General features: G+C 37.3%; 1 protein-coding gene across 2 annotated transcripts in view; it reads left to right on the top strand.

The window, feature by feature from the left end:
* Window positions 1–13,699, top strand: part of xpr1a (xenotropic and polytropic retrovirus receptor 1a) — a 61,270-nt gene that overhangs the window by 5,556 nt on the left and 42,015 nt on the right. The window contains exons 3-4 of one of the 2 annotated variants that reach the window (XM_025003901.1): window positions 1,619–1,670; window positions 9,086–9,121. In XM_025003901.1, coding sequence (XP_024859669.1) covers window positions 1,619–1,670; window positions 9,086–9,121 — 88 coding nt within the window. The remainder of the gene's footprint in view (window positions 1–1,618; window positions 1,671–9,085; window positions 9,122–13,699) is intronic. The other variant, XM_025003902.2, reaches the window with a different exon arrangement.

Here is a 13,699-nt window from a genome sequence, read left to right as displayed (position 1 = left end):
GCAAGCGTGGGTGTGATTTCAAAAACAGATCCGTGTTTGTTCAAAGGTTAAGCACAGTACACTGTCTTAATTAGTGTTAGTGTTGTAGTTTAGTTGTTTTAATAAAAGTGAGTTTAGTTTTTATTTTGATATAAAAACTGTAAACAAAACTGCCAGCTCAAGTCTATATTCTGAGCTATGAAAGTATGATTTGTCTGCAATCTGATTATTATGTATACAACAGGCGACCGCTGAGAACCCTCCTTTCTATACCTCCCTCCTCCCTTCCATCCTCACCTCATCGCTCCTCCCCCACTGGGAAGACATCTGGTCCCTCACCAGACCTGCCCTCTGCACCACTCCTCCCCTCCTTTCAGCCTCTCCTTACATCCTCTCCACTTAGACACAGAGCTGCAAGCTCAAGTGATCCAGTGGCTTTCTGTTTGAGCCATGGATCTGTACTGACTAAGAATGGATCTCCTCTTGGACATTATTAGATTTGGCCAAATAGCACTTCAACTAATGTCCTCTTAATATTTTGACATTTTTAGTTGTTGTTTTTTTTTACTCCAAGTCTGGTACAGGTGTCGGATTAATTTTTGATTTATTGAGTGTTTGCCGTCATCGTGTTATTTCATGATTAATAAAACTCATGATCCTGTTTGGCTTGCTTTGGATACGGTTCACACTTTTCACAAATAATTACTGCCAAGTCTGCAGGTCTGAATCAGTCTCCTAAAGAGCCAAACTGCTCATCTTTCTTATCTCATCTGGCATTGTCCTTCTCCCCATCCCCCACTTTACATCCAAAATCACAATTTACTGTCACCCTTTTTTTTTTTTTGGCTGTGTTGGCTGCTGACTTGTAGTTATTAGCCAGTCTTTAGACAGCTCCATTGTTCTTGGCAGCTCAGTGCTACATAACAAAATGATTCCCTCCTGGAGTAGGCTCTAGTGCTGGACTCTCATTGTGCATGTAATTTACAGTGAAACTTAGTACCACTTATCAACAGGCTGCTTCTAATGCACTTTATTTTTCAGTGACCTCCACCCACTCATTGGATTTCCCACAGCGCTCAGTCACTGTCATGTTTGTAAAGAAGCAGGTGCTACAGGACCCTGGACAAAAACAAAACAAGTCCATGTACAGTTTAGTGACAATGTGATCTTGTTTTTGATGTTAAAAAGTATTTTTAAATGTTGTGAACAAAATATGTCTTTAATTTTGTACAAAAAAACAACATGAAAGTTTGGTGTGTGGTTCAGACTTTATTGTTGCAGAATGTGAGCTTTTTTAAACCCTCTTTGAGTTTTAAGTTTTCTTATAAAAATGTGTAAAACTTATAAAAGCTTTAACAATTTTAAAGCTCAAGTCAATGTGTAAAAAAATAAAAATCATTTCATTTATGGTAGTGTGATTATTAATGTGATTTAACTAAATGCTGTGCAAGTGTTTAGTTTACTTTCAGATAATAGGTGTAACACAGGTTTTAATTTGTATAACCGGTTGTATTTGCAAAACATAACTTAAGAACCAAAGAAATCAAACAAATGTGAGGTTTTGATTTAAACAGCCCTTTTGTGTTTTATTTGACAGCATTTTGAGGGATGTAATTCTTTATTTTCATGTCATCACCAGGCCTTCAAGGATATGCTGTACGCTGCCCAGGACCAAGCTCCGTCTATGGAAGGTAAGAAGACTCACTGTTTGAATTAACAAATCCCAGACACACACACACACACACGGTCTCATGTACTCTGCAGCCCCCTGTTTGGGCATCCCCAGAATAACAACCCTTCATTAGTTAAAAATAGATTGAAATTAATGCTAACTTGTTGCCACTCTCTCCAGGGTTTCTGACTCAACAAGACCAAAGCCAATTATTATATTATTACTCTGTACTTTACTACTTCAGCTAACTGGTTTGAAGCAACAGGCGATACACAAGAAGTTAGGAAAGTACTGAGTTGCAGTTTTATGAGTTTACTGAACAGGTTTTTTTTTTTATTGAAGTTTCTTGTTTTCTAAATGTGGTAACAAACAGTTTTCATTAGAGCTGCCTCGATGCAGTGATTTCTATGAATATCAAAAACAACATCCTAGATTTTTTTTTTTAGAGCGGCTTAGTTCTGTCCAGCTTGGCTGAACAGAACTGTAATTCAGTGGCAGCTTTGCTGAGTGTTGCTAAGAGAGTAAAGATAAGAAAGGCCACAGGCTATAATTACTCTTGAGCTTTAAACTGCAAGTAATGTGTAGTTTGGGAAACAATTCAATCCATTTTTATTAGCTAACACTTTGTGAAGGTAAAAGACTTTCTCTGCTTGCACAGTTTAGATATAATTTATGAAGCTGTGACGTGCTACACTGTGTGTAGCTGTCAATGTGTGTCCAGATACAGCAGGAAAAAGAAGGACTTGACCTACATACTGTGAGGGTGCAAAATGACTTCTACAGTGCTCGCTTATCTGTTTTTGAAAAAGTCAACATCTGTGCTGTTGTCCAGACAAATGCCAACACAATGACAGATTTTTCAGTGCGGTTCAACATGCCCTCATAGAGCTGCAGCTCCCGGGGCTCAGTTCCAGCTGACTGGACTTCAGATCGATGGGAGTATGATGTGATCTCTTTCCATGAGCGATAAAGCTGTAACACACCCTCACCGAGCATGTGCAGATGACAGATTTGCCTTTTTTTGTGAAAGCTTGTATCCAAGTCAGTCTTAAACATTAAAATCTGGTTTATACATTTACTGAGTTGTTTTGATGTAAAAAGAGACTTATAGAACTTGTGTGAAATACTAAATGAAACATTATTCATACATGTACATGTTTTTTTTTTTTTTTTTACACGAAAGCTTGTGTGTCTGTTTGCATGACTGCTCTTCTTTAAATGATGTATTTAATTCTTCTATGAAACATGCATACTATTTTTGAATACCATATGAGCTGTGTCTTTGCTTTGAGTAGTATCTTTAAGTGCTGGGGAGCATTCTGGGTAAGCTCAGTGTGGATGATGAATTATTTCCTGCCTCATGTGTAAGCTGTACTCATAGGTCACTGCTCTGTCTCTGTCAGCTTGTTGTGAGATAGGGGACCACGTCTTATGAAAGGAGCCATCATCAATCAATCAGGAGAAAATCATAGAATGTCATTCATCTGACACTATAAATAGTCCCTGTTTATTCAGATTGATTTGTCTGTTTAACACCATGCATTTAGCATAGAAACAAGTTTCAACAGTGACATGTTCTGTAAAGTTTGTGCAGTAAGTAATGAATCAGTTTTCTGTGCAAGCAGTAAATGTGTCATCTAAGTGATCAGATTTTTGTGATGCAATGTGAAGCTGTGTTTATTCTAACAGAGCTGACTTCATCCATTCTCTTGGGTCATTTAGTTTAGCATTTGTGTATTTCATATCTTTCATAATTCATTTTCTAACTTGTTTTAAAGTCTGAATCCTCGACAAAGTGACTAAAGAAGCCAGGTTAATGTAGAAGAATAAGAAGTAACTTTTATCCTTAAAATAAAACAAAATGAAGTTTAAATGTATTTACATGTGCTACCTTACAGCTTGTGTTTGGTTAGAGATGTCTTGATTCATTGGACCTTTGTTTAAATATTGTCAGAGGAAATTGAAAGGCTGGACTCTGCAGCAGCAAGGAAATGGCATTATTGAGAAGCACAGTCTCTTGTGGTTGGGTTTGTTCTCTGTTCATAACAGAAATAAGATCAGTGGGTGTTATAAAACACAAGCTTACTGCAGCACTTTCTCTTCATTTCTGCAATACTCAATCTGTCTAATCTAATTAGTTTTAAACCAGAGCCAAGTGATATTGAAAAAATTAAAATGAATTTGTAGTTTTTCTCTTTGTTTTTTGTAGACTTACTTATTTTACAGTCATATTTGCAGAATTGGACTTTGGACAGTAATACCCAGGATTCTGTTCAGTTTATTACACTTTAGATACTATTTACTTTAATAAAATTAAATAGAGTTGTCTCAAGGTGAACAATAAAATGGGGATTAGTCTAATTAAAAAATGAAGCGCCTGATATTACACATATGTACATTAAGTTAAACAGACATACGAGACATGACAAAAGTCTTAAGGTACTGGCTGACCAACTGCTTTATTCATTTCTACCACTTTTGCCATCATGATGGAGGGGGATGTAATGGAAAGCTATTGATTGCAGTAGATAGTGTCTGATGAGAAAGAGTTACCAATTATTGCACATAATTTTTATAATGTGTGGAAAAACTAATGATAAGTTTGACTGGAAGGTGTGCTCCCCTCTTTCCTTCCTCTCTGTGTTTTTACTTGAGTCTGTGTCTTTATAAAAAAAGCAACATATTGGTATTCAGAAGCCGTGTCTTTTGCCTGAGGGAGACAGTTTACTGAATTATAACGACTCGCTCACCCACTACGTTTCCTTACACCCTGCTGCACCTGATGAAGATGTGAGCTGTGTAGTAGACAGACTGAAATTTACCTGGCAGCACTTCAAACTGTATTATTGTCACACAATACTAATGAGACAGATAATAAAATATGAGATTTGAATGGTGGATTTGTATGTATATGCTTACTTGTTGTGCTCTGAGATGATGTTTCTGTTGAGCTTTTGTTTGAATTGATTTTGTCCAAACAGCACCTCCAGCTCAGAGAGCTGTTGACCCTTTGTCCTTTCTTTTTCTTCTTCTTCTTCACTTCATTGTTTAATACATAACCTTAATCTAAACCTGCCTGTTTGTTTGCTGTAAAGTGTGAGCAGAAAATAACAGTGAACAGTTAGTCCCCCCTATTCTATCCATTAGGATGAGTTATGCCACAATTAAATTCAATTAGCCTGCTGATTATTACAGAGATGTAAGTACAATGATAATAAACACACAGCTGGAATAGGAATCTGTGATCGTTAATGGCTGTTGTACTATCTTCAGCGATGTTCAGCTGTATGTGGCCAGATTTGTTGTAAAGCATTTTTAAAATCCTTCAAGTTGTCATGTTTTTATTCTTATAGTCCCTTCTTCTGCTACTACCGCAGTCAGTCTGTAATGTTTGATGTTATCAGTGCATCACTGAGGTGGTTAGCTGTGGGATGCAGGCAGTGATGGCACTGAAAGTGAGCTGAGGCCTTTTTAATCATGAACAGATAAAGTCTGACTCACAACACAGATAAACCACCTACAGTGACTGGATTTATCCTTTTATTACACTACAGTCTGTGAACTTCCTTTCTCAGCAGTTTTTTACTTTATGGTCAATACTGTCCCTGCCTCTGACTGTCAGCTTCTGCAGTACCTTAAACTAACATTTTTATGTCTCATGCAACCAGATAAATAATTATTTAAATGCAGCAAAATCTTTTATCTTGTTTCAGTCAATGCAAGTTCTTTCTCTCAGAATGAATCGATTCACTTGTCATTATTGATAAGCATTTTAAACCAGATTAAAGTGAGCTTATTTGGAGTTTGTTTTGTGAGTTTGAAACATTTTATTTTAGGTAAAGGGGACATGTTTATATGCAAGTACTCATTTGTAAAATGTGGAAATTTAACATACAAACAGTAAATAACATAAAAAATACCTCCTCATACAGACAGATAGAAGTATAAATGAAGGAAATCTTTCATTAATTTAAAACAAGGCAGACTAAAAGGCAGTTATTCATTGCTTCATCCTGAACACCTGTGCCATTAAAGCAGTGGTGTTCAATCCTGGTCCTGGAGGGCCACTATCCTGCAGGTTTTAGTTATTTCTCTGCTCTTCAGCACGTCTTCAAGTTCTCCAGATGCCTGTTAATCACTGAGTCATTCAAGTCAGGTGTGTCAAAGAGGGAAACACCTAAAACATGCAGGATAGCAGCCCTCCAGAACCAGGATTGGACACCACTGCATTAAAGCCTTCAAAGCCTCCTGCTCTCCTTCACGCTGCTCGTAGAGCTTTTGTTTTTAAACTCCCATGAATAATATTGTCTCTCCTCATTGGGCTTGTTAATGCTTTGACAACGGATTAAAAAACAAGATCTTAATTCTGATAAGTGATAAATGCTCTCAGATCTGCCCTCATCTCTTTCAGCTACATTTATTCAAGCTTTACCCACTTTAGTCTGTTTAGGGTGGAGTTGATCCCAGCTAGAGGAGAGGAGGGCTCCATCCTGGTCAGGTCATCACAGAGAGACAGATAATCGTTCACGCTCACTCTCAAAATCATCAATTAATTTAACATGCATGTTTGTGGACTGTGGGAGGAAATTGGAGTCTCCAAAGAAAAGTTTCGAGAAGGACTTTATTTAACCCACAAACCCTGATTCAGAACTTCTGTCACCTAATGCCAACTTTCTATTTAAAATGTTTCTGTTTTAATTCAGTGAACATAAATAGTCAATCAAAGCAGCAACATAAGTCACAGTTATTATTATTTCAGCTACACATTTTTGCTAAAACTTGTTCTGTTCTGTTTTTAGTTATTGTTGAAGCTGCTTGCTCGCTCACCCGTCCGCCATTTTGTCTGCTGTTGTCACAACCATGATGATTAGTTGAAAAGCTGCTTGGCCGCGTAATCCAGAGCTGATTGTTATTCTTCCTGCGTGTATGTTAGAACGCCAGCTGTTATTACTGTTCTTGTTCTCTGTTGGAGTCTTCCCTCGCTCCATGTGGGAAATTACATTCTAATTTATGTCGTTTTCTAGCCTCGGAATAGTTTAGGTTTATTGTTCAGGCAGGTTTACAGAGACTGCAATGCATTGTTTCTTTTGTTTTTGACTATTTTTTGTTTTCAAAATTGTGCTTATACCTTTTGAATCGTGGGTTACCTTTGTTCCAAGTTTTTATGTGAATCGCTTCTTGTTGACTCATTTTTTAAAACACAAAATAATTAATACAGCACTGCAAAGGTGTGAGGTAAAAATAACAGAGACAAAAAAATTAAGAGTGATTCAGCAGATAGGTTCAGGTTATTAAGTCAGGCTGGGATTAGAGGATGAAAGAGAGGACTTTAGTAACTATGTACATAGGTAAAAAAAACTGTTAAGTTAGTGCATGAATACCTAAAAAGATAAAGGTTGTTTTTGTATCTCTACAGATGATAAATAAATGAATACATATTTGCACAGTTGTTCTACACACAGCAGCTGGAGGATATGTGCACATCAGATACATGGTGATACAGGCAGGCAGATCCTGTCTGAATCACAGGAGGTCAGACAGTCTGGGACAGAAACAATGGGTTGGAAGGAGGACAGATGGACACACAGACAGGTAGATGGGCAGAGGGGGTTTAGCAGGATAGTGGTATGGCAGTCAGGGTCTCCCACCTACCTGCATTATTGATGGATTCTTTGACAAGCTGCTGCTTGTGCTCACTTCCAAGCACTAATTGTTGTGTTTGTGTGGGGGTTGGGTCTTCATTTAGTCCTTAATCTTTATAACCCTAATAAATATGGTCAAAATCAAGTTTAAAGACATAAGACAAATCTGGTGGCACACAAGCTCTTTTAGTGATTCATGGCAGACAGATTTCTGTGTTGCGTCTCTTAGGCTATGGAATTTAGACGTTGGTCCTATGATGAATTTTCTGAAGGTATTAGAGGGGAGGGAGGCAGCAGAATGACGGTCAATACAAATCTAGGATCATTATTCCACAGTCAGGGACTGATCGATATAAAGTAATGAACGATGAAAAAGGTAGTAGGTAATTGGATTAAGAGTGGGATGAAGAAAGATGGCTCTGAATATAAAAAAAAATAAAGACAAGGAAAGATTTTGGGGGAAAAAAATATTTATTAATCACAGTAGTCAATGATCAATATGAACAAAAAAAAAGATGCAACAGAAACTGAAAGAGAGATCCTTTGACCAGCAGACAGACAGACTGAGTGGGAGGTCTCTGGGCTCATCTCCAATGCATGCTGCCCTGCATTAGCACTGCAGCCATCCTGCAAGAGAACGATGGTGAGAGAAAAAGAACCTTGGTAGATGAAAGTCTTCTATCTGTCTATCCATTATTCATTGATGAATTAGATCTTGCATGAATGAAGTTGAGGCGAAGAGGAAAGGAGGAAGAATAGGAAAGGGGGAGATTGGTGTTTGTTTAGAGAAAGCGATATACCAAATATTATATTTCCAGAACAGAGTGGCCCTATTTTTAGATTTGGGATATTTTATAGGGGTGAGCAGAGGTGGTTGGGACTGGGGTGCCTTTAGGAGAAATTGTGATCATGTTGTGGTGTGTTTTGAAAGGGGGGTGGGTGACGAACAGGGATGAAGGAAGGGTTAATGGTGCTGAAAGCAGTCAAGGTCAAACTTAACCTCTTAAACCTCTAAAATGTAATTATGAGGGCTTCTAATGCTCATGTTGAGTCCTAGTCTCTAGGACTTGTGCCTGTTTTTTTCTACATAGTGACATTCATTGTGTGTGTGCACATTTGTTCTGGCTTTATGGAAAAGCTATAATTTAAATGAGGATTACAGGAAGACACATTAAAAGATGGAAGTTTAAAATAAATCCCTACAGTGATAAAAAAATGTTTAGAAGAGGCCTCATTTATTCCAAACAAGAACAAAGTGCTTTAAAGGTTAAATAAACTAAAAGCTTAGATTATTGGATCTGGCTGTTTGCCATGTGCACAACTGGCAACCACATACTTTGAGCACCAGCAGTGATCTCAACAATCTCAAGCATGGAAGGTCTGTTATTATAACGAGATCTGTCTCTGCAGATTATAAATTGGCTGTCTCTGGGTTTCAGGATGTTTTAAGCACTAGCAGGGCTTCTAAACCATAATGACACCTCTGTTATTGTGCAAGTTATTTCATTGATCTGTGACGAGAAGCTTAATCAAAAGCTTTGGATACCAGCCAACCTGTGAGCCAGCCTTTGCTTGATGCATTAAAAACTATTTTTATTCTGCTTTGCTTGGCAAAATTTTTTCGAAGTGCTGAAATTAAATGTGCAGGTTTAGGTATCGTGTACACTCACAAAGCACATATGCATTTGATTGATTGAGTGATAGAAAACAATGCAGAACAGGGAGAGAAGTAGATGTGTGACCTTGGCGTTCCTTTTTGTGTTTAATGTCTACCCATCTCTGCTCTTTGCAGATTTTCTCCCACACACTGAAAGCTGCATGCTACAGGGTGAGTGGGTGTGATATGAACCATAGGTGACAACAGGGCCATATGGCTGATGCATTTCTATTTTTGCCTACTTCTGCAATTAGAGAACAGCCAATTAAGTCATTACACATCACCCACTCCATATCTCTTTTGTAGTAAATCTACTGAGAATACCAAGAAACCTCAATTGCTAGTCTGAAAAAACATATAATAAGGTTAAGTTAATTTGATTTAAAAAAAACTTGCATTAACTATATAGAAACAGTGTTTAGTGTTTCACTTTCTAGTTTTAGACTTTTTATTGTTCTTGTTTTTTTGAATATTTGTGTTGTCTTGTGGTACATTATGGCTGTATGTGGGTGAGTTTTTGCTATATTTGTCAGTGGGTGAACACTGTTGGGCAATGCAGAAGACACAGTGTCCTTCATCGTAGCACTTCTCGGTGTCATTTCTCTGGAGAGAACCGGGTTCAGACTGACAGTATAGTTATTATGTACCATCAAATCAGTTTCTTTTTCTCTGTCTGTATGCTCTATAGAGTTTCAACTAATTACCAACATAGTTACAGGCTTCAGTATTACAAGATCGATTTCAAAACTTGAAATTGAGACTGTCCTTATGGGGGATCCGAGCCACCGTGGATGATTTTGTTTAAATGGTGAGCTTTAAAGATGGCTTTTATTTTCCTTTTGTGGCATCGGACGATAAATTATTTTATCTCAGTTCTGTACATGAACAGAGTGGTCTGAAAAGCAGGAAGGCAGTGGATACTGTGAAAGGGTTGAGAATAACAAATGAAATGAAAGACAGACGGGGGGTGAGGGGGTGACTCTGGTGGTAATTGAAGGAAAGGAAGCTAAATCTGTAGGGAACCTCCATTCCCAAATGTTAGAATTACTCACATAAAAGATGTGTAAAAATGAAAAGAAAAAGCAGACAGGCCTGTCAAAATGTATTTTCTTTGCTTGGTTATTAAATCTAGATCCACTGCTCATTTTCTAAATACTTTCCATTGGTGTCAGACAGAACTATTAGTTATTTAGTTTTAATATATTTGAGTTCAGGTTATTGTTCTTCCAGAGGGTTGAAGATTATTGGCCCAGATTTATTTCTCCTCTTTCTTTTACACATCATCTTATAATCCAGTGACCAGAGGAAGGAAAGAGATCAATAATTCACAACTATTGTTCCCTCTGCCAGGACAGCCTGCCTGTTTTTCTTTTTTATTATTAAATGCTGAATTATTAATTGTGTCGGATAGAAATATGTTGAATTTCCCTTGAATTGCTCATGAAACTTCAAAACTGTCCTGTCACTCACAGGCAGCAATAAGGGCATCAAAACAGCTCAGTTTAGCAGAAAATTAGCCTGTTTATAAATTTGTGTTTTATAAAATACAATTTTAATATAACTTTGTCATATAGTTCATTTCTGTCACACTAATTGTGCTTTCTTTTATTAACTCATCCAGTCAGGACTGTTAGTGTTTATCTTTCATGATTCATGATGCCTGCAACAACATGCAGACCTCAGGTATTATGCATATTTCATGTCCTGCTCAACATCTGACTAATATATTCACGATGTATCTTAGTTAAAAAAAGAAGTAATTTTGGAGTTAAGTTCTGGGTATGCGTGACATTTTAAGTTTTTGCCTGATGGCGTCTTCGCTGACCTCTGAGGAAGCGCCCTCCTAACCACCTGTATCATTATGGGAAAGATGATCCTCAGCCATTTTCCAGCAGAAACAACAGTTTGTATCTGTTTTGCATTTTATCCTCAGGCAAACTGCGTGGCTTCTTCTTGACAAGTGCCATCTGATAATTAGGTCTCATAATCACCTTATTAATATGCAGCTCAATTGAGCAGAGAGCCTCATTGTTCCCCTAACATGAACAGCAGACATTTGTAAGAGGATTATTGAAGATCGCTTGTTGGGATTTTTTTTACAATTAATCATAAGTGCATTGAGCTCAATTGTTGTATTGTTAATCTCAGATGCATTTTCTTATAGTGAATATATGGCAGCTATGATTTAGGATCTTTCAAATCAAAAAACAGAAGTGTTTGTTGGTTTTAATGCTAATTTGCAGCCTTAATTTTTTCCTCTCTTTTTGTTGATGTACAAAGCTGTCCTGAACTTTTTCTAACGCAGTTACCATGGCACCAAAGAAAGAGGCTGGAATCACTTGAGCCTTATTTTGTTCCTGAGACATTCAGGTTACAAACACAACAACAAAGAAACTAGAACATTTAAGAACTAAGAGCCACAGTGGTGCAGTGAATTACAATGCTCTCTGGTAAAACATGTTGATCCCTCTTGCCAAATATAACTCTTTAGTTACATTTGGCAGGAAAATAAAAAAATGCCAGAAACAGATAAACAAAGAATCTGATTAATCAAACCAGGGGGAGTATAGCGACGGGGGGACTGACTCGATACTGGGTGACCTATTGAACAAAATGCAAATAGAATATTCATATTTATATTTGTAATATTTTTAATTTGCACAAAAGTCAAATTAGTTTTAAATTCATTTAATTAGAATGGACACTTTGTGTTAATAAGTGCTGTGAGTTTTCCTTCTTGCCCCTTTGTGTTACATTGCCATGCTACCATAGTAATCCGGGAGGGGTTACTATAGTAGCATCTTTCACCTTTTTTGTGGCTATATTTGTAGTTTGAGCTGCTAGATGTCAGTACATCTTTCACACACTGGACTTATTTAGTAGTACATCAGAAAAGACAGAGTACAACAGGCAACGAAATGTGCAAAGCAAGTGTGAATTAGACCAGTGCTGTTTGGAAAGAATATTTTCTCTGAAAAGAGGCTTTTAAAAAGAGAGGACACATCCTTACTCTTATAGAATATCACTTCATTACTTTTAAACTGAGCACATAAAAACTAGGCTTAATGGCTGCGTGCGCTGTTGAAGTGAGTGCTACTGAATAAATCTAATTAACTCACTAAATCCAAACCATAGCAATTCTAAAATTGTTGCAAAATGTCTTGTGAAAACAAAGTAGCAAATCAACGTTAAACGTTGAAATGACCTTAAAATGACCACCAAACCACTGAAGCTTGGTAGTCATTGCTGCAGGTTTGAGCCCAGGTTGAGTCAGAAGGGCATCCGGCGTAAAACAGTCGCCAAATCTTTTGTGCGAAGTTTGCTCACTCCTGAAAAAGGGAGCAGCTGAAAGGAAAACAACAACAGCGTTACCATTCAAGGATTTTCTGAGTTTCACCTCTAATGAAAGAGGTCTGTTCTGTATATTGTCTCATGTTTGTGTGCACATCCTACTTTGACAGGGAGCAGGTCAGATCAACAAGGGTCAGGATGTCTGCAGCAGAAAACAAATGTTTAGATGCTATTTGCTGCAGGGCCTTAGGAGGCTTTTTCAGTAAGGTTCAGTTGGCTGACACACACATACACATATCTATCATTATAACACTGCAGAAATATTCAGCTCTGATGTTGTGGTCTGTTTGTGCTGATGCCAGATGAATGGGTGGGAATTCAAAAGTCAAGTCCTCACTGATGATAGACAGTCTGTAGCTGTTTCTTTGCATGCTGCTCTTAAAAATCTGTAAGTTCGACACGCTGCTCAGTAACAGTCGGAGAATCACACATGCCCACACGCACGTCACACAAATGCCACTCTCATGCATATTCTGCACAGCATGCTCAGAAACAAGCCATGTGCCTCATATGCTTCCCAAAAATCTCCTCCAGAGCACACATGTACAGTTTCAGCAGGGCTCTCATTGACACTGTTACATTTATCAACTCTCAAAGGACAGGGAAGTTTAAGATGCATTAAGATGAAACACTAAAGATAAATATTTGTTTTTTTCTGAAACCTCCAATCTTTGCAAGTTCTGAGCTCAAATAAAACATTTCTAAAAACTCTGCAATTAGTTGTCTGAAAATAAACTCATTATTGATAAATTGTTAATATTCAGATAGTACTGACTCTCTGTTATTTTTTATACTCAAATAAATTATTTCAGATTTCAGAGGTTGGTAACGTAATATATTAAATTATTACCAATTAACTCTCTAAGTTTGCATATTGTTTTAATGAAATACATTGAGAAGGATATTAAAAAACAAAACAATAAACAAGGCACTTCCTGCTCTTGTAAATGAAGTGAATGATGTGACACCAAAGCACCCCAAGGTCAGTCCTCTCCTAATCAGATTGAGTCAGGAAATTGCTTTTAATCTAATATTCGTAAGTATTGGATTCCTTCCTCTCTTCCAGGATAGCAAAGGTAGAACGGGCTGAATGATGGTTCATTCAGGAGTTACAGTTCTAACATTACAATGCAAAGACGGAAGCAGACGCTTAATAGGAGGAAGATGGCAAACAAAAATGAATTAAAAATATTGGCCCTGTTAAAATATTCATAGTGATGGTCTCTGTTCATGTTGGTAGTTCAAATGTGATTGTACTGAGAATGTTGTCAAAATATCTTAACTGTGTAAAAAAATGATTTAGTTATCACTGAGGTTATTACTAACCTTGCAGTATTAGATTATTATGCAGAGTTATGGTGTCCCTCAGCTGCTTGTGCATTGCTTTATTGATAATAC

The sequence above is a fragment of the Kryptolebias marmoratus genome, linkage group LG24 (assembly GCF_001649575.2).
Source record: "Kryptolebias marmoratus isolate JLee-2015 linkage group LG24, ASM164957v2, whole genome shotgun sequence".
In the NCBI taxonomy this organism is placed as follows: Eukaryota; Metazoa; Chordata; class Actinopteri; order Cyprinodontiformes; family Rivulidae; genus Kryptolebias; species Kryptolebias marmoratus.
The sequence above is the reverse complement of the archived record's forward strand: the minus strand, read 5'-3'. Positions and strand labels throughout refer to the sequence as shown.